The sequence below is a fragment of the Pieris brassicae genome, chromosome 7 (genome assembly GCF_905147105.1).
Source record: "Pieris brassicae chromosome 7, ilPieBrab1.1, whole genome shotgun sequence".
In the NCBI taxonomy this organism is placed as follows: domain Eukaryota; kingdom Metazoa; phylum Arthropoda; class Insecta; order Lepidoptera; family Pieridae; genus Pieris; species Pieris brassicae.
In genome coordinates, this window is record NC_059671.1 from 9,792,133 (window position 1) to 9,810,313 (window position 18,181).

Sequence of the window (18,181 nt, forward strand, 5' to 3'; positions counted from 1 at the left end):
ATGTATAAATAAACAATGTATCGTTAATATTTTCAGTACATTAGCTTAGTTATAAAATACGCATTTTTTCGATGTCGGTCGAACGTCATCAAAATATAAAAGCAAAGTGCATGACTATCTATGTTAACCCTCCTAAGCTAATAAAATATAATTGACCATGCGGCAGGTGTGTGCAACATATGCGCCACCCTATAATGATTATTTACCAACTATTTTAAGAGCTTACAATTTTAGGCTTCACTAGCCCTAAGACATCGCCCTTTAATGATATCGGGAGTGCAAAATAGCTTTTATGCGGCCCCTCCACCACAGATGAGGGTATGAGAGACTTAACTCTCTCCAGGTTTCTCCCGCTGCTCTGGAAAAGCATATCTACTAAAATTATCTCGAGTGTCTACTTAGGACATTTACGGTAAGTTTAGAATCGAGACTTAGTGCTCAGTCTGACAATTTTACGTGAGAAACATATTGGATTTTGACATACGGATGTCAAAGTTTACGCTGTCTTTTTCTGAATATCACCCTCTCGACTCAGAATCTTAGTGTAAAATATGTTTTAGGTTATGATTTTTTTTTTACAAAACCTTGTTAACATTCGGCAAGGCCTGATTTAGACGCCACGGGGCAACAAGGAGTGAAGGCCCTATAATTATTTTTCGAATAAAATGAAAAAAAATCTGCCGATTTTTTCAAATCAATAATTTGTTGTAAAACCAAGTATATTATTTTAGTATATAACAAATATATGAAAAGAAAAATTGTTTACTAATCGGAATTTGAAACATTTTTTTTTGTGGCGAGTGCCAAAGTCAATTCAAAGTCAAAAAATCATTTATTCATATTGGTAGCACAATATAGTGTACGTTAATATACATACATGAACGTCAAAAAAAATATACATTAAATGCTTCTAATTTTGCACTGCCAGTTCTGAAATCAAGGGCGTAGAACGGAAGAGAAGAACTGGCAATAAACTCTCCGCCACTCTTTTTATTCGTCAAGTTTTTTTTGTTTTACACAACGTTTATAAGGAGCTGCAACCATTACCACATGAGTAGGAGGCATGGTGAAACAGGAGCACGCACTAAGATCCTCGTGGGAACAACACGCAAATCCCCGCCCGGTCGCAACCTCTAAATCCGGCCCAGACGCCCAGCACACTGATACATTGGTACAAGAAACAACACATACCTACAATATTCCAATATTCAATACGACAAACACTTGTAGGCAAACATCAAGAGAAAAAAATCCATTCATAAATTATAAAAGATAAAGGAAAATTAATTAAAAAAATAGTCATACCGCTGTATTGTTGTCTTTTACCGGGCGGGTCTACGTGGTTATGGTTACATTAAGAAGGTAAACCAAAATGGCGATATTACACAGGAAATATAACGAGGTATATTTCCTGTGTAATAAGGTCTTTTTAGGTTTATTCTGAATTATGTTTGACCCTCGATATATTTTTTGTTCAGACGTGTACGTTTAAATGAAACTCTTACTAATATTGTAAATTCTAACTTCACAGCAATAGAGGGCGTGACACATTTCAATAGACTAATTACATTTTCAATACATATAAAGTTATTATTATGTGACAGTTCCTTGCTGAGTATGGTTGTAGCAGTGCGTGTTTATATTCCGATATTAAAAACGGAAGAATATCGGCGTAAAAGTTTACGTACAATTTATATGTATGCAATATAAATATAGATATGCAATACGCAAGAATATTTGCGTGGAAATCTAATTTCTTTGAATTAAGTATACTATGTTATCGATACTAAGTATATGTATATTTAAACATTAACCTTTTATCACTTCATAAATTTTCAAAATATAATAATAAACTGAAATTCAAATTCCAAATAATATTAATAAGCCCCTCCCCCCAACCATAAACAATCAAATTGCCCCCTGTGGGCGTGGGCGTCACGTTGGGAAACACTGCGTTATAGAAAACCGTGGGTTAAATGAGGCTTCAGCGATTTGGAGTTGATTAATGGATTGGCTTTATTTATTAAGCTCTTAAGGTCACCAACCCTTGGTTCCATTCAGATACACGTACGTAAGCACTTACACTAGGTATATCTATTGGAGACTCGTGGCTTATCAGTTCCAGAGCTTTTTAATAAATTTGTGTTCTCGTAGTCTACGGTAGGTAATGCAGGTCTTAGCCAAAGGTCATCTAACACTGACATAACTGACTGAAAAGTAATATCTTGATTGCCCACAAGCGAGCCAAATCTAACAAGGACGCAACGCAATCATGACAGTTTGAGTCTTCATCGGCAGTACTTGTGACACCTACAATATGTGACTACAAACCCTACCAGGACGTCATAGCATATATGGAACTTCTCGGGCCAGTGATTGGTTATACTGGTAAAGGATCATCTCTTTAAGAGGACCATAACACCCTTCTTCCATACATCATACATCCATGACATGGAATAAGCGATCTGTTCTTCCTATAAGAATGATACTAGTTTATATAAACACACTTATTGCTAATAAAAGATTTAAGTTGGCGTCTGGTAGATAGTATCTGTGACCCCTGCGCTGATGTTGTCCTCCCTCAACGAGTATAATCGCAATATGAGCTGCCAACATTAAAGGTACACTGCCACAGGGACCAAACTTTTTAAGTTTGTGTTTATTTTCTATTTATCCATTTTTTATTACAGTGCTACCTTGATATACAAGTTAAATTCGTTTCATAACCAACACATTGCCATTAATCCGTTCCAGCACCCAAAACACAACCTCAGTTGTTTTCAGTGTGTGTTGAAAAAGAAAATGATTTCATGTTCTTTGGACCCATTGTTATAAAAATAAATGTGACAATGCTTTGTAAATGAGCAATGTACAAAAAACGTGAACCGAACTTATCAAAATGCTTCGAAAACGACTCTCAACTCAAGCAAGATATCGCTAGCTCGACTGCTCGTATTTTAAAAACAGTTGTATATCGAGGGATTGTACTGTATTAAGATTACTAGGTTAAGAATATTGTAAATAATGTTTTTATAAATATAACTGTATAATAAGACAAGTTCAATATACGTTTAAATTGTATAGGGGATAGGGGTGATTCGGGATTCGGTTCCTGGCACGGGGTGCGTTCCGCACCACCAGGAACACTACGCACGCGGCAAACGGGAAATGTATTTTTTAATGGATGCCGGCCGCAAATTAAAATAACAACAGTACATTGTTATGTAAGAAATCGCGTAATCAAATGTGGTAGACATAAAATATGTCTACTTTATCACATAGCTATGTGTAAATATACACATGTAAAAAATCATATTTTGATTAAAAGCAAATATCAGACGTTTCATCGAGCCCTAAACAATTTTTTCGCAGGAAATTGACCGCAATATCCCCAATTATGACCTTAAGAGTTTCCTTCATCATCAGCAGAATACGAAATTCCCTCGTCTAACGCTACACAACTGAGCGCTTTTTTAAGATTTTGCCGCACTACCCTATGTGAAACCAGCTGCCTACTGAAGTATTTCTGAACCAATTCGACTTCTGTTCTTCACGAGCGTACCAATTCTTAATGGCACTTGCGAGCCCACTGACAATGTCTATAGGCGGCGGTATTACTTCAGGTTATGTAAAAGAAAATCGCGTAAGCGTTATAAACTAAGCCAAGCGGTAAAGCTAAACCATTTTCATATCCTTTACTTAATAATGGTACTTTATTTAGACATACGTATCGAAAAAATACATCTATACGATTCAATGGCCGCGTCTTTTTATATGAACGTGATTAACTCAAACTACACAACAGATTTTTGAACGATTACAAGTTATAGTGTAATTCCTGAGGAAGGTTTCGGTATATAATTTATCATACTTAAATTGACTGGAATATAAAAGAAATGATAGAGATGTCACAACAACTCTTGCTAAAATACCCAAATTCGTGAGGGCGAAGCAGCTGAAAGCAACTTTTATGATTTTTTATATTTATTTCGTTATTAAATAAATCGTTTTTATGCAAATTAATTAACTAATTATTAAAACAGGTAGGACAATCAGCCATCGAAAAATAGGCGTGCAAAATGTCATATTAATTAGCACGATATCATAATAATAAGAACAGTTAATAATAATTTTTATCAAAACTTATGGGATAAATCCTCTCCAACGCTATAAAGGCGAGGTTTAAAGCAATTGAGAAAATTACCATTCCCTAAACAAAGATGTAAGACACGTTTTTATAAGGAGGGCTTTAGTCGTGGTCACACGCTGTTTAAGACAATATTACATTTAAACCAAGTACTTCTAATAAGTATCCTACCATTTTATTAGAGTTAGCACTCAAAGTGATTATTGTTTGAAAGGGTGGCGGCGGGCGAAGTTTGCCCTTGGCAAATAAAAGACGCGTTTGCTATAAATTTTATCAATATTAATCTACACTTCAATTGAACAAGGAATCGGTTATAGAGACTACTTTTTTCTAATAACAGACTGTTCGTAAGTTCGATCTTTTGTCCTACGCTTCTAATAGTATGTTTTATTGACTCGTTTAATTGAAGCCAGTCCTATTTGATTGCGTTATTGAAACGATAGTTTTTACGTAAAGTAACATTGTAAGGCTTCAAAATCTCTTATTATAGTAATGAGATTCTAATAAGATAAGTTCCCAAATGTTCATTACCTTTAACCAAAGACAAAAATAACTTATATGTAGTATTTACAATATTCTTAACCTATACAGTTCAATAAGTATCGCAATACAGAGAGGAAATGCTGCCAACATTAACGGCACACTGCCACAGAGACCAAACTTATTAAATTTGTTTTTATTGTCTATTTATAATTTATTTGGAGTGAAACGTTTCAGTAAATATAATTATAGTTAATTCACTATGCACGTGTATAAGCAATCCGATTTTCGATTTTTAGACACCTTCAAAATCGTAGTTACACCGCCATTTTAATTACTACCGATGAGCAAGGAAGTACCCGCAGTCTCCGATAAGGAACCATGACTAATTGTCTGGAGCTATCGTATGCGGGCTGTTCTTACGGAGAAATATTGATCGCACCACCTGTTCGGTCGCGCACCTGCCACCACGCGCACTTTCATACCACCACTCGCCCGAACAACACCACTGACCACTACGTCACGCCGGCCGCGCCGATCGATATTGCTGAATCACCATGCATATCACATCAGGGCTTTCGCCGGCCTCTGGAGAGATGCTGGACCTCTACAGCGATCATGCGGTGCCAGAATCATCGCACACAGTGGAAATCGAATACGTGTACGAGCAGCCAGATATGTACGTGTCAGACCTGCCGAAAAAGAGACCGAAGCGTATCAGAGAAGAGCAGGAGACAGATTTAACGAATTTAAACTGGTTGCAGAATATAACGAATATAATGTCCATACCGCAATGTCCGATATCACCGGTGATCCCACCGAAATCGCACAGCACGCGGCTGGAGAAGTTCAACCAGACGATAACGAAATGCCAAGATGATTTTATGGCGAATAGAGATGATTACAAGAATAACAGTGAGAAGAAACCGCCGTACTCCTACAGCACATTGATATGCATGGCGATGCGATATAACAACGATAAAATGACTTTGTCCGCGATTTATTCATGGATTCGTGATAACTTCAAGTATTATAGGAACGCCGATCCTACTTGGCAGGTTAGTAATTATTAAGATTTATTATTGGTACGTAAAAACGTTATTAGAATCTATACATGATAGAACTTGACTCATTTTAGTGTATTCTTTTAATAAATGACTATTAATAGACTGTAAAATCTTTGACGCCATATTTTCTTGTCTTTTTTATTTGAATGATGTTTTAATACTAGAATAACTAATGCTCAGTTTTCTCCGTTAGTTATTCCTGATTTTTTTCGGATTGTTTTAATTCATCGGTAAAAAAACCTCCCCCTAATTAAAAACATTTTATTTAACGTAATAAACAAATTATGACGTTATTAATCTATTATGAGTGCTGTACAATCATTTTAGTGTAATTTTGTTTTTTTTTAAATAAATGACAGCCTAATACTTAGCTTTCCCTTGTATAATGTTATGATTCATTCATTCGGCTTCACTTCTACGAATTGATACGTACGTTCTTTAGCTCCTTTGTCTAACAATGGGTTGATAGGATATAGCACATACATAACCCTATTTACTAAGATTAATGGTATGTTTTTCGAATCAGGGCCCCACTTGAAACAGCTCCAAATTTTTACCTGTCGCTCTTATCAACTTGTATGTACCCCAAGTGATGTTAAGGTGCCTCGCTATGGACCCCAAAAAAAAAACTAATGATATTCCATGCATGATGTAAATGAATTCCTAGTGAATCGCATTAGGTTAGGTTACGTTTCACAATTCATGATGTTTTAATTAATTCCTATGGGATTGAAAGCATGCGCCACCACATTTTTGCATGGTATACCATTACCGAGTTATGAAAATATGTAGAAAATATTTTCGATCGACAAATTTACCAGAATAATAAATGCTACTAGCAAGTACCTACTTTTTATCTCGTCTTAAAAAAGCCTCCTTCGATGGGCAATCAGATACTTATGAAAATATGTTATACACGTCTGAAAAAAATCAATCTTTCTATGTTTAATATTATTAGAAGGACTTTTTGCTTTTGTCTGTTTCATATAACTTCGATTTTGTTCACTTTGGAGAGACATTTTGGCCGTGGCGTTCAAGTTAACAGACGCTAATTAAAGATTTAAGTTGGTGCTTTCCTCGCTCAACAAATAAGTATCGCAATACAGCGAGGAAAAGCTGTAAAGGTACACTGCTACAGGGCCCAAACAATTTTTTTTTTAAATTTCCTTATTATTGTTATTAATACATATTTGATTGTAATAATTACAAATAAAAATTGCAAAGCTGTATAATATATAACATGCCCTGAATCTATGTTTAATAGACGTTAAATCTGATAAGATAAAGCAAAATTGAATTCGGTAAGCCCTCAGCTACCGATAAAATAATATAAACGTATGTACATATAATAGCTACGGTATACACTACTACAATACATAGATTATTAAAATATTTGATAATAAAATTAAAATTGTTTAATTTTTTAATACCGTGACTGTATATTAATTAAGAAGAACGTGTTAATAAATTTAAGTATTCGTGGAACTTTCGAGAAAGAAAGAAGACTTTGCAAACGATTTTTATCTGACTAGGCAAGTTGAAATTGATTTATATTTAAATAACCAAATTATATTTATTTTGCTTCGCCTGAATTTTCTTGTATTATGTATGAATAAAGAAAATAGCAATAAATTAGAAACTAGCACTAAAAAAATGAATACTAAATAGAAACTTATGATTCATAAAGAGAGATCCACGAAATAACGGTAGGAAGACTGTTGTAAAATAGATCAATACTTTTATTAATGATAGCGTATTGCCGTTTATTGTATTACATTGTATTTCTTGGAAAGTTCCACGAGTATTTACAGTGTATTCTTTGATTCTTCGGATACTTGGCGGAACCATGTGACTTCTTCAATACAAAGCCTCTTAAGCGTTGTGTGTATAATCGATATATTTTCTTTGTTAAGCATTAGGACTAAGTCATGTTCAGTTAATTCCGGTAGTTTTACGAAATTTCTCTCGTATCACCTCGACGTCCGCTCTCCACAACTGAGCGTTTTTTAGTGTGAAGTATTTCCGAACCAATTCGACTTAGGACCCTAAGTCAAGAAAAATCGTAATTCTTCAAAAGCAGGCAACGCACTTGCCAGCCTTTTGGCATTTAGAGTGTCTATGGGCGGCGGTATCACTTCACCCGCTTGCCCCGTGTTTTATAAAAAAAGTTTCTCTTATAATTATTTTTGTAAGATTTTACAATTAAACGCCAAAAAAGTTTTATTAACGTTTAGTTAATAAATTGTTTAATAAAGTATAACATTATTAATCTATTGTCTTTGGTTAACATAGCTTTTACACATTGAAAGAAAACAATTTTTTAACCGTGACCACGCACGCTGTAAAACACGCGAAACGTCAGATAAATTTAAATTTAAAATAATTATAAGTTTATAATAATACAAATAGCTTTAATCCGGTTAAAAAAATATTTTCTTTCAATTATTAATCTATTTCGCGTGCGTCTTTTTATTTATTTAGAAAATAAAAACATCCCCGTAATATATTTTAGCATACCCCTTGATACAAAATCAACACCACTTTCGAAACACAATGTATAGCAGGTGCAACGTCAGGGTTCGCTCGTTCGGTCGGTAATGTGCGATATGGAACAGCTGTTTACATATGTTTGTTATAACGGTTGGTTAAAAAAGAGCTGAACGGAACAGTAAATTTTCAGTCTTAGAAACTCAGCTAAGTGCTATTTTATAACTTCAACGTTCGATGGCGAATGATGAAGTATTTAGAAAGTACGTACTTTCGACCCCTGGCTATGTAACAACTTCCTTTTTATGTGCGCGTTTAACATTCGCTCGAATGGTGAAGGAAAACATCGTGAGGTTTGCCTTAGACCCAAAAAAGTCGACGGCGTGTGTCAGGCACAGGGCCCCTTGCCTTTTAGATTGACAAATCATGAAACAACTACAGAAATTTGAGGCTTTAACTTATTCTTACTGAATTACACCATATACATAAAAACTAATATTCTGTAGTTCTTCGGCGTAGGCCTTCCTAAAACCCATTGGCATCGTATCACTCGCCAACCTCATCCATCCCGGGGCACAATGTTCTGTCTCCTTTTTCCCCATATACTAAAGTTATACTAAAAACACAAATTTTATACTTTTCAGAATTCCATCCGCCACAATCTATCCCTAAACAAAGTGTTTGTCAAGGAAGCAAGGTCCAAACAAGAGCCTGGAAAGGGTGGATTTTGGAAACTCGACCTCGCACATCTAGAAGGCACCAAGCGTATCTCCAACCGACCTCACAAGAAGAAAAAACTTGAGAGAGACTCAAAAAATGAAGACAAAGTAGCTGTGGCAAACATACCTCAAATGGATAGTCAGTTACTTGACATTCACGACATTGACCAAGCGGTGACTTTGCACCTGCCAGACTTGAGTTTGCCAATTTCCATGGATTTAGAGACGAATATTGGAGCAAATGTCATAGTGGAACCGGCGATACCACCTCCTTTGATCCCTGATGATGACCTGTCATCGTTACTCCTGAACCCAACCGATTGGGGCGACTTGCAACTTGATATGTTTGATAATTATTTGGATCCATGTTTCAAGTAAGGTAGTTTATTTAATAAGCAGATAGTCGAAACAACTCAAAACAGATTCTGAATACATTAGAGATGAATACCCACCAGTAGCACTATTCTATAAAGCCAATTCCGTTTTCCAATGATTGATTTGATTAATTATAATGTGATCTAATAAAACACTTAGAAATTAAAAATACTTTTAGAATTTAATGTTATAAACATAATTATTTATTTTTTGATATTGGAAACGGAATCTTCATTGAAGTTACAACATTGCTAAAATCACAATTTGTGGTTAGTGGTTCCTGGTATTTTACTCTGTCAGTTAACTATAAAAAGAATTCTCCTTTAATTTGTCCAATTGAAGCGATTGCAAATATATTTGCAATTAAAACCAATACACGTCTATCTTAATATATCGTAAGTAATATCATTAGAAAAGAGGTTTTATTAATTTGCAAACTGGCGTCACTTGTGTGATCAATAAATATATGTTATGTGTAGTGTAATAAGTCTGCTAAAGTCATAGTCTCTTTAGAAAAGCATAATGTATTGAATATGTGCAAATCTAGTCATAGATTTAACAGTTTTTTATTATAAAACGAAATCAGTCTGCACACTGTTGACTGAAGTATTCTTCACATTTCTCCGTCAAATTATTTTTACGGTGTGCTGTAATGAGTACTTTAATTAAGACGGTGCAATTAGACTAAGATATTTTTTTATGAATAAGGGTCTTAAACGTTAGCAATAAGATTTGCAATATAGCTCTTAAAGCGCTTTTGTTTAGTGTTTGCTCAAATTACGCTCAGAAATGAAAAAGAATCAGTATTTCACAAAAATATTTACAAGATAAACGGCAATGTCGTATGTTGAAAATAGTGAATTTTATATGGCTCAAAGAAAGTTTAATTTTTATTAAATTAATAGTTTAACGTAGATTTAATGTAAATAAACAGCGTGTCTTTACCGTCCAGTATTATCTTTATCCAAGGGTTGTATCAAAACTCATATATATATATAACGTGATAATGGTGTTTGTGGAGTGGGCTTTAGGTAACTGCTATTTCGGTTTGTAAAGGCGTTTTAAACTTAATTAATAAGATGCAAAGCATGAGTCCATCCAGATCCATGAGTTTAATAAACGTTTTTTAAAATAAATGCGTCCTTATATATATTATAGAATACCAGATGTGTTTCTTATTTATGGACGTAAATCCATGACGCCTGCCATCTGCCTTAATTGTCAATTTTCATTTGACTTTCGCGTGCAAACGTAAAAAGCGTTGTAAGAATTTTATATACACTTATATTTGACTAAGGCGGCTTCATTAGGTTCTTTTCTTTAGCGTTCCACACGTTGTCAAACTCATGGTAGAGCAACAAACCAGCTCAATTTAGTATAGAACTCTAACTTTAATTATAATGCTATTATCAGAAATTCCGTCCAAAAGGAACTTAGTCAATATAATTGATTTTTGCTCAGCACAAAGAGTATGTTGTGAATATTGTATTTTGTATCAATCGATATCTATTTATGGCACAATTTTGAAGTTTTAATAGTTTTTTACTGATTTAAATAAGACGGTTTCCTATTACGATTTTTTGGAAAATATCTTAGAAGGGGACATTTGAAATCCTATTTTGTAACCAAGAATTGCCTTTATTAAGCAAAGTAGAAGCACTAGAATGGAAGTGAGTTGCCTGTAAAACTTGGTTAGTATGTTAGTTTGTTTGTAAATATTCGAAATTAATGTTTAGCATTTAATGCACAAATTGTATTAGGTGATATTTCTATTATAAAGATCACTATGTACACATTGTGAGTCCGTTTTACGAATTTTGTAAAAAGACAACTCTGATAGTTTAACAAAACCAAGAGTCAAACCCAGGAATTCGGAAATCAAAGTTTTTTTTAAATAAAAAGTATTCCCGTCGTGCGTTATAGGTTATTTATGTGTGATTAACGTTCTAAACTTTACAGCACTATTTAAAGATAAGGTTTGAACTGGTCTTGAAGTCTAAAAATAAAAATTTGTTTTTTATTATCTAGTCACTCGTTAGCAGGTCGTAGGACTGTTTGTCTTTGAGTAGTTTAGTTAGTTTTAAGATTAATATATATTTGTATAAGAACCTCAATCGTCGCAATTTAAGCAATAATTACGTAACAATGTCCTGTGTAGCAAAGCACTGTAAGCCTATATAGCAAATAAATATTTTGTCCTTTAATAATGGACATAACATTTGTTATCTGTATGCTGATTGAACAACAGTAAATGTAGTATATACATCGCGAAAACTATCGATTTTGTAAAGATGTTTAATTGACTTGTATCACATGCATGTGTAGAAACTATCTCATTAGCGATGGTTCTCGGCATGGTATCTTTAAGATTTTGATATAAGCGAAAGTTTCGTTCATTGGGTAAAAAGTTATATGGTCGCTATCAGGGCCGAAAAATCCAATAATGTTTATTATATTAAACGTGTTTTATTGACGTGGCGTGACGTCTATTAAATCGATGAACGCCGACTGCATGTATGAGAAAGCATAACTCATAGTCTGTTATTCTCATTGTCCCGTTACGCTCATTGTACGCTTGCGCAGCTATCTCTCTTCCACTCGATTGGTCTATGCGTACGAGGTTTCACTCTTTAGTATCTACACAAAATAATGATAATTCAATAGAAAATATTCAATTATTCAAAAAATTCATAAAATCATTTCATCAATGTTTTGTTATGACGTCACGTTAAACTAACGTCCGTAAACTTTACAGACAACCATTTTTTAGTACTCGGGCAAATGCAGAACGCATACGCATGCTTAGTGCGGATAGGGTTATGTGAGACTCGCGATTGTGCAAACCCACTAAAACCCAAAGGAGCAACCAACAAACGCCTTAGGCGTGTTGCGGTAACCGCAGAGCCTTATCCGCTTCACGACATGCATATTAAAAGTGATGCATTTACATCTTTGATTTCGCACCCCAATGTGTATAGGAGCGGCACTGACATATCTTGTACAGAGTATAAGTAGGCTATGGAACACCACGGAGCTACTGTTCGTTTTCTCAGCAACAGCTGAATATGTAGAAACTAGTATTGTAAGATTTTATACGTCATGCTATAATTTCGTTAAATTATTAGCATATAATATCAGTGTCAATAACCTACTTATGTAGTCTTTTAATTAAAACATATTATATATAATAAGTGTAATAAAATGGTAGTATTAGGATTTTATGAAAATAAAACAATATTATAAATAACGAAACTGTTTTATTTCAAACTGTTACAAATAATCTTTAATTCTTAATATCATTTATTTTCTCTCTCAAATGCTTGGAATCGAACTTTCTTTGTAAAATCCGAAATAGGTTTAAAACATTCTTAAGTGACTAGCTCGTTAGAATACAAATAAGTACAAATAAACAAATCTAAAAAGTTATTTTAGTATACTAAAATATTTCTTTATTATTACTAAATAAATGGCTGTGATATCAGTCTCGTAAATTGCGTTTTTATATATTTATAAATTCTTATAATGTCTTCTTATTAGAAGACAATATAATATAATCTACAATACAATACAATCTCAATAATACAAATGGATCTTGTCATAAAGATACTTTATTAACTGGACATATATTGTTAAAAATATCTGATAAAGATCTTTGAAAGCAAATATTATTATTTTTTTGCCTTCTCTGCTGTTTTATATTATTTTCAAAGAAAATGTTAGCCATCATTGCAACAGCTGCATTAATATTGCTACTAGGTAATGTTGGCAACACTGATGCATCTACTACATACAGATTGTCTAAGCCAATAACTTTAAATGATGGATCTACTACTGAGTTATAGTCATCTGGCAAGCCCATAGAACAAGTTCCTACTGGGTGAAAAGTTGATAAAGTTAAATGTCTAATATAACATTCTAAATATGTATCGGAGAAGAACAGATGGCTCTCGCATCCTGGGAAAGGAATGGTATTTAAGATTGCACCAAAGGATTTCATTTTTTTAGACAATACAAAAGTCTTGGTGAGTTTTACAGCATTTATTAAAGTATCAACATCGTCTCTGTTCTGAAAATATTTTGGATCAATCAGTGGAGGCATTTCAGGATTCCTACTTTGTATATTAACTTCTCCTTTACTCTTAGTGTGTAAAATTAAAGCTAAAATTGTAGATGCATGCTTGTCAAATACTCTGGTGAAATAATTATCCCATACATAATCTCTTATTCTAAGAATTTTTCTTAAATGACTACCCCTGTCTGCACTTATACCAACTGGCAACACCATAAACTGTATGTCAGGTTCAGTACTGTTTTTCGTAGATAGAAAGCCAACTACCTCACAGCCAGCGGTTGTAAAAGGACCCTGTCCTTCGACAAAGTATTGAAAAATGTGGATTGGATTAAAGCAATTAAATGCATTGACCGAAAGTGACTTATTAAAAAGTACTAAATCTAAACCAGTCCCTATATGGTCTTGTAGATTTTTACCAACTGGCAACTCCTTTAAAATAGGTATATCAAATGACTTTAATAATTCAGCTGGCCCAACACCAGATAATTGCAAAATTTTTGGACTATTCAATGCACCAGCTGATATAATTATACCTTTCTTAGCATATAATCTAAGTTTATTAGCTAGTTGCACACCATAACATCTCTTGTTTCTAATTAATAGTTTTTCTACAAATGTGTTAATCAGTACATGTTTTTTCTCTAAGTTATCAGAATTTGCCCAACGTTTTCCATTTAATTGTGAAACCGTTGGTTTGGTAAAACCAAGTTTAAAATCTTTGCCTATAAGTTCATAGCCAAGTTCCTGAGCAGCAAGTAGAATGTTATCGCTCAATTCAGTAGTATATTTAATAGGGTTAAGGTGAATTATGTTTTTTTCAATATATTCAAACTGTTCTTTGATATACTTTTTAGTATATTTACCATGAAACCAGTTGACATAATGCGAAATGTTTCCTCTAACATGTATCATGTTATTGAGTTTTGATGAGCCACCAAAAATTTTGCCTTGGGTCATTTTACATTTCTGAAATACAATACAAATAAGGATTATAAAATAATTTTTAAATAATGCAAGTAATAATATTGTAAGCTTCAGTGTTTTGTTGGTATAAAGTCATATCCTAGAGTATTTTTATGACTTACATTTTCCTCCATTGCAAGGCATGCATTAGTTTGTGGAACTGTGTCATATTGCCAATCATAAACTGATCCATGTAACATCGGACCTAGTATTGGAATCTCAAAAAGTGGATTACTTTCTCCTCCGGCCTCAATCACAACATAAGTAAAATTGGTTTCTTTTGCAATTCTGTGTGCTACCAGAGAACCTGCCGTTCCAGAACCTACTAAATTGAAAGATATATTTATAAATAAAAAGTGGTACAAACGCACTACCCATTCAGAAAGTCATTGATTTATTCTTACCTATTATATAATCATAATCTTTAGAATTTATGTGTTGAGCTTTATATAATTGGTTTGTGTGGTATACAAGATAAATAAAGGCGGTAAATGCATACACACATACACTTATGAGAATGTATTGTAAAATATGAAACATCGACATAATAATGGTACAGGTAAATTTTTATATATGTTAAACAAAAGAATAACGTTAAATAAGAAAATTACTTTTATATTACTTTGAGGTTATGTTTACATTTTGATAAAAATCAGACATCAGCACTTATTGGTGCCCGGCCCTAGTGGCTAATAACTGTCAATTGTTGGACAGACAGGACAGAAGTCTAAACAGACACTTAAATGCCTTAGCCCTTTTAAAAACAGCGACATCTCTTAAATTTAAAATAAACTACAGAAATTGTAGTAGCATGTTCAATGTTCATGTAATTTTTTACAACACTTAAAAATATTCACAAATAAAAAACATTCATAAGAGATATATAAATATTTTATTACTTTTTGTAACTGTGTTATGTTGGTATATTTTTATATATAATTTATTATAGGCTTACATCATTTGGAATCAAATTTGCAAATGCAGCAAAATTCATAGCATTTTTGAGTCAAAAAAAGAAGATATCTACTATTTGTCTTAAATACGCTTTCCATGCCTTATAATATAATTTAATATTAAATCTAAATAAGTAATATCTGTGGTTCCAGCCTTAGGCGGTCAATGGTTTCTTGGGGCATACAATATGTGGGATTTACTTGTTTAATACTAGAATTTCCTAGCAAAGATAGACCCGCCAACCCAAATAAAGTGTGAAAGGGATCTGTTATATCTCCAGGTCTATCACTGAATCCTCCTGTCTCTGAATCTTGGCAAGCCAAAATATATTGTTCTAGTTTTTCTTGGTCTACCCAGTGAATTCTGTTTAACATAGATAGAGAAGCCATGACCCACCTGTAATATAAGGAACAAATTTTAACACTCTATACATCTTTAACAAACTTTACAGTTTTGCAGCTTTCCATTTTAATACTTACCAAGAGTAGCACAAGTCGGGTAATTTTTCTGGCCGACCATTAAGTCCACCACTGGGTAGTTGCCTTTCACAAAGCCACCAAGCTAATTCATCCACCTTTAAGGCATCCATGCGCTTGCATATTGATAATGTACCAACACAGCAGTAGATAAGACCTAAAAAAAGCAGCATATCTTTTTTATATTTTTTTAAAAAGTATGTTGTTAACTGTACATTCTTACTATATTTAAAGATATTGACTATTGAAAAATACAATACTCTTGAACAAATTGTAAAATATTACCTAATTTATTAAATAGTATTTTTACAAAAAAATACTTTAAAATAAACTTACCAGCATGACTTTCTGATCCTGGTTTCGAACCAAAACCACCATCAAAGTTCATACAGCTGAGGACAAAATCGACAGCCCTATTAACATTTATTGCATCAAGTCGATGAAGCAAGGATAGTGTCATCACAGCACAGAATGAAAATCTTGTATCCACTTCTCCCCATTTGTCACCTGTAAAATAATAACAAATGGAAATATTATGTATTTCCTGATATTCTATTATATTATACCTTCTTTAAATTTATATGTAGAAAATATACAGCTAAACTAAACAGCTAAGCATATGACTAGATATTACCTACCAAAAAAACTACCATCATCTTGCTGCAATGAAACCACAAATTTTACTACCCCGTCTATATTTATGGCATCCGATCTATCATACATTGCTAGGACCTGTAACATAAGGTAGAATTTATTATTAGATTTATAAAAATTTACTTTATATTAAGTGTGTTAAAAACAATATGAATAATTAATGTTTGGTTGCATTTCTTGTGTTGGGGTGCCAGACTTACAAATACCATTTTATACACAGTATTTAGTAAATTAAAGTATTTTAGGTCAGATGTGACCTGTGAGGTAGTGCAACAAAATGCAGTCAGTGAAACTAAAATAATATAGGCAAATTAATTTATTAATACCTGTACAGCACTTAGTGTGTAAAGCATGTGAGGATCATGACCATTACTTGCAGAAATACCACCACTTTCACTGTCCTGACATAATGAAATAAACTCTATTATATCATCTTTAGGCATCCTGCAAAATAAATGATGAAAATTAGGTTTATGTAACTTACATACTGAAGCAATTTATGACAGTATAAAAATAATAATTTTATGTATATAAACATTCACCTATCAGCAGTTATTAATAATGTAGAAGTTTAGAACATACACTGTTTGATGAATAGTAATTAATCCGTTTACAAAGTTAAAAAAAAGTAATTCTCTAAAATTGTTAATTGTGAAATTAAAATTATTGAATTGTTAAGTATACCTAGATGATTGGTCCATTAACTCCATAGCAGTAAGGCTCCAATAGATACCAGACATTCGAAGATATTCAGTCATGCAGTACTCAAAATCATCTTTATTTAATCCGTAACTTGCGAGGTAGTCTGCGTGTTTTTGTAGTAATAAAGTTGTCGGTCGAGTTTGGGACAGGACAACATCTTTAGTTTTAAAAGACATAGTTGTAGGTATCTTCAGGTCATATAAATCCTATCAAATTATGTTAACAACATAATTTTTAATAGAAAAAAAATACTGATTTTAATTGTAATGTCGTAGTTGCGTTAGTAATTATAGTTATAACAATAAAAAAAAAACAGCTGAATGCAATTGCGGTTACAGGATCACAATGCCAGTGTTAAGTTGACAAATGACATATGACGGCGCCAATAGCCATGTAGCTACGAATCTCGTCAGTTTTTTTGACAACTGACATACGATTAGTGTAATATAATTTTACTGCTCTAATTTTTTTTAAGTTTTAAATATAATGTATTATGACTAGTACTCTTACTTTTACGTACTCCACGTGATAATTCTAAGTAATAAATACAATCATTAAAAAAGTTATTACCTATGTTGAAGTAATGCTAAATTTTTTGTACAGAATAAGTTCCTGGGGTTTGAGGGACCACTATATTGATACTTATTCCCTTGTAGGCGGATAAGCATCTATTCAGACTTAACGCCTGCGCAAATATTACGTCAAAACACCATTGCGGGAACATTGCCATCACCCACATCAGGCGCTTGAAGATTCTTCATACAAATCCGTCTATTCATGTCACTTGACCTACGATCATTGTACAATTCACATCCTTTTTTTAATTATATTAATTTATTAAGTATCTGGGCATTTAATTTACACCATCTACCCGCTAAAGATAGGATAGTATCGACTTAGAATTAAATGTTTTGCCTTAATTCACTTGACAAAAAATAATTGAGGCGTGAAGTTTATATTGCTATATTATTTTCAATTAGAAATTAGAATGGTTTATGAAATGAAAGCAAGGCTGAAATTCTAATATATTGCGATACTTATACTAAAACAATTGTAATTATTTCAAGTGAAAGGTGGCTACTGTT

At 33.1% G+C, this 18,181-nt stretch overlaps 3 protein-coding genes across 4 annotated transcripts; 1 reads left to right on the forward strand and 2 right to left on the reverse strand.

Annotated features, from left to right (window-relative positions):
* The first annotated feature begins 5,151 nt into the window (after window positions 1-5,151).
* On the forward strand, window positions 5,152-9,278 carry LOC123712383 (forkhead box protein J3-like). The gene is made up of 2 exons (XM_045665434.1): window positions 5,152-5,685; window positions 8,826-9,278. Exons 1-2 carry the CDS (start codon window positions 5,185-5,187, stop codon window positions 9,276-9,278), a joined length of 954 nt encoding a protein of 317 aa, XP_045521390.1. The 5' UTR covers window positions 5,152-5,184.
* Window positions 9,279-12,749: 3,471 nt separating this feature from the next.
* Window positions 12,750-14,985, reverse strand: LOC123712527 (glucose dehydrogenase [FAD, quinone]-like). 2 transcript variants are annotated; one of them, XM_045665661.1, is made up of 3 exons: window positions 14,715-14,985; window positions 14,433-14,632; window positions 12,750-14,313 (listed from the first exon to the last, which is right to left on the reverse strand). In XM_045665661.1, exons 1-3 carry the CDS (start codon window positions 14,854-14,856, stop codon window positions 12,871-12,873), a joined length of 1,785 nt encoding a protein of 594 aa, XP_045521617.1. In that variant the 5' UTR covers window positions 14,857-14,985; the 3' UTR covers window positions 12,750-12,870. The 2 variants fall into 2 exon arrangements, with proteins under 2 accessions (XP_045521617.1, XP_045521616.1); XM_045665660.1 differs by having other exon boundaries at window positions 14,433-14,635.
* Window positions 14,986-15,183: 198 nt separating this feature from the next.
* LOC123712516 (geranylgeranyl transferase type-2 subunit beta) lies at window positions 15,184-17,423 on the reverse strand. The gene is made up of 6 exons (XM_045665643.1): window positions 17,079-17,423; window positions 16,721-16,838; window positions 16,379-16,472; window positions 16,077-16,247; window positions 15,744-15,897; window positions 15,184-15,660 (listed from the first exon to the last, which is right to left on the reverse strand). The coding sequence occupies exons 1-6, from the start codon at window positions 17,270-17,272 to the stop codon at window positions 15,390-15,392; spliced, it is 1,002 nt and encodes a 333-aa protein (XP_045521599.1). The 5' UTR covers window positions 17,273-17,423; the 3' UTR covers window positions 15,184-15,389.
* Between the last annotated feature and the right edge of the window lie 758 nt (window positions 17,424-18,181).

Coding starts and splice junctions, on each gene's coding strand:
- LOC123712383 (XM_045665434.1), top strand. CDS start 5,185: ATGCATATCACATCAGGGCTTTCGCCGGCCTCTGGAGAGATGCTGGAC. Junction 5,686..8,825: donor ACGCCGATCCTACTTGGCAG/GTTAGTAATTAT, acceptor TATACTTTTCAG/AATTCCATCCGCCACAATCT.
- LOC123712527 (XM_045665660.1), bottom strand. CDS start 14,856: ATGTCGATGTTTCATATTTTACAATACATTCTCATAAGTGTATGTGTG. Junction 14,636..14,714: donor AGATTATGATTATATAATAG/GTAAGAATAAAT, acceptor CTTTCAATTTAG/TAGGTTCTGGAACGGCAGGT. Junction 14,314..14,432: donor GCCTTGCAATGGAGGAAAAT/GTAAGTCATAAA, acceptor ATTGTATTTCAG/AAATGTAAAATGACCCAAGG.
- LOC123712516 (XM_045665643.1), bottom strand. CDS start 17,272: ATGTCTTTTAAAACTAAAGATGTTGTCCTGTCCCAAACTCGACCGACA. Junction 16,839..17,078: donor TTAATGGACCAATCATCTAG/GTATACTTAACA, acceptor TTTATTTTGCAG/GATGCCTAAAGATGATATAA. Junction 15,661..15,743: donor CCCGACTTGTGCTACTCTTG/GTAAGTATTAAA, acceptor CTTATATTACAG/GTGGGTCATGGCTTCTCTAT.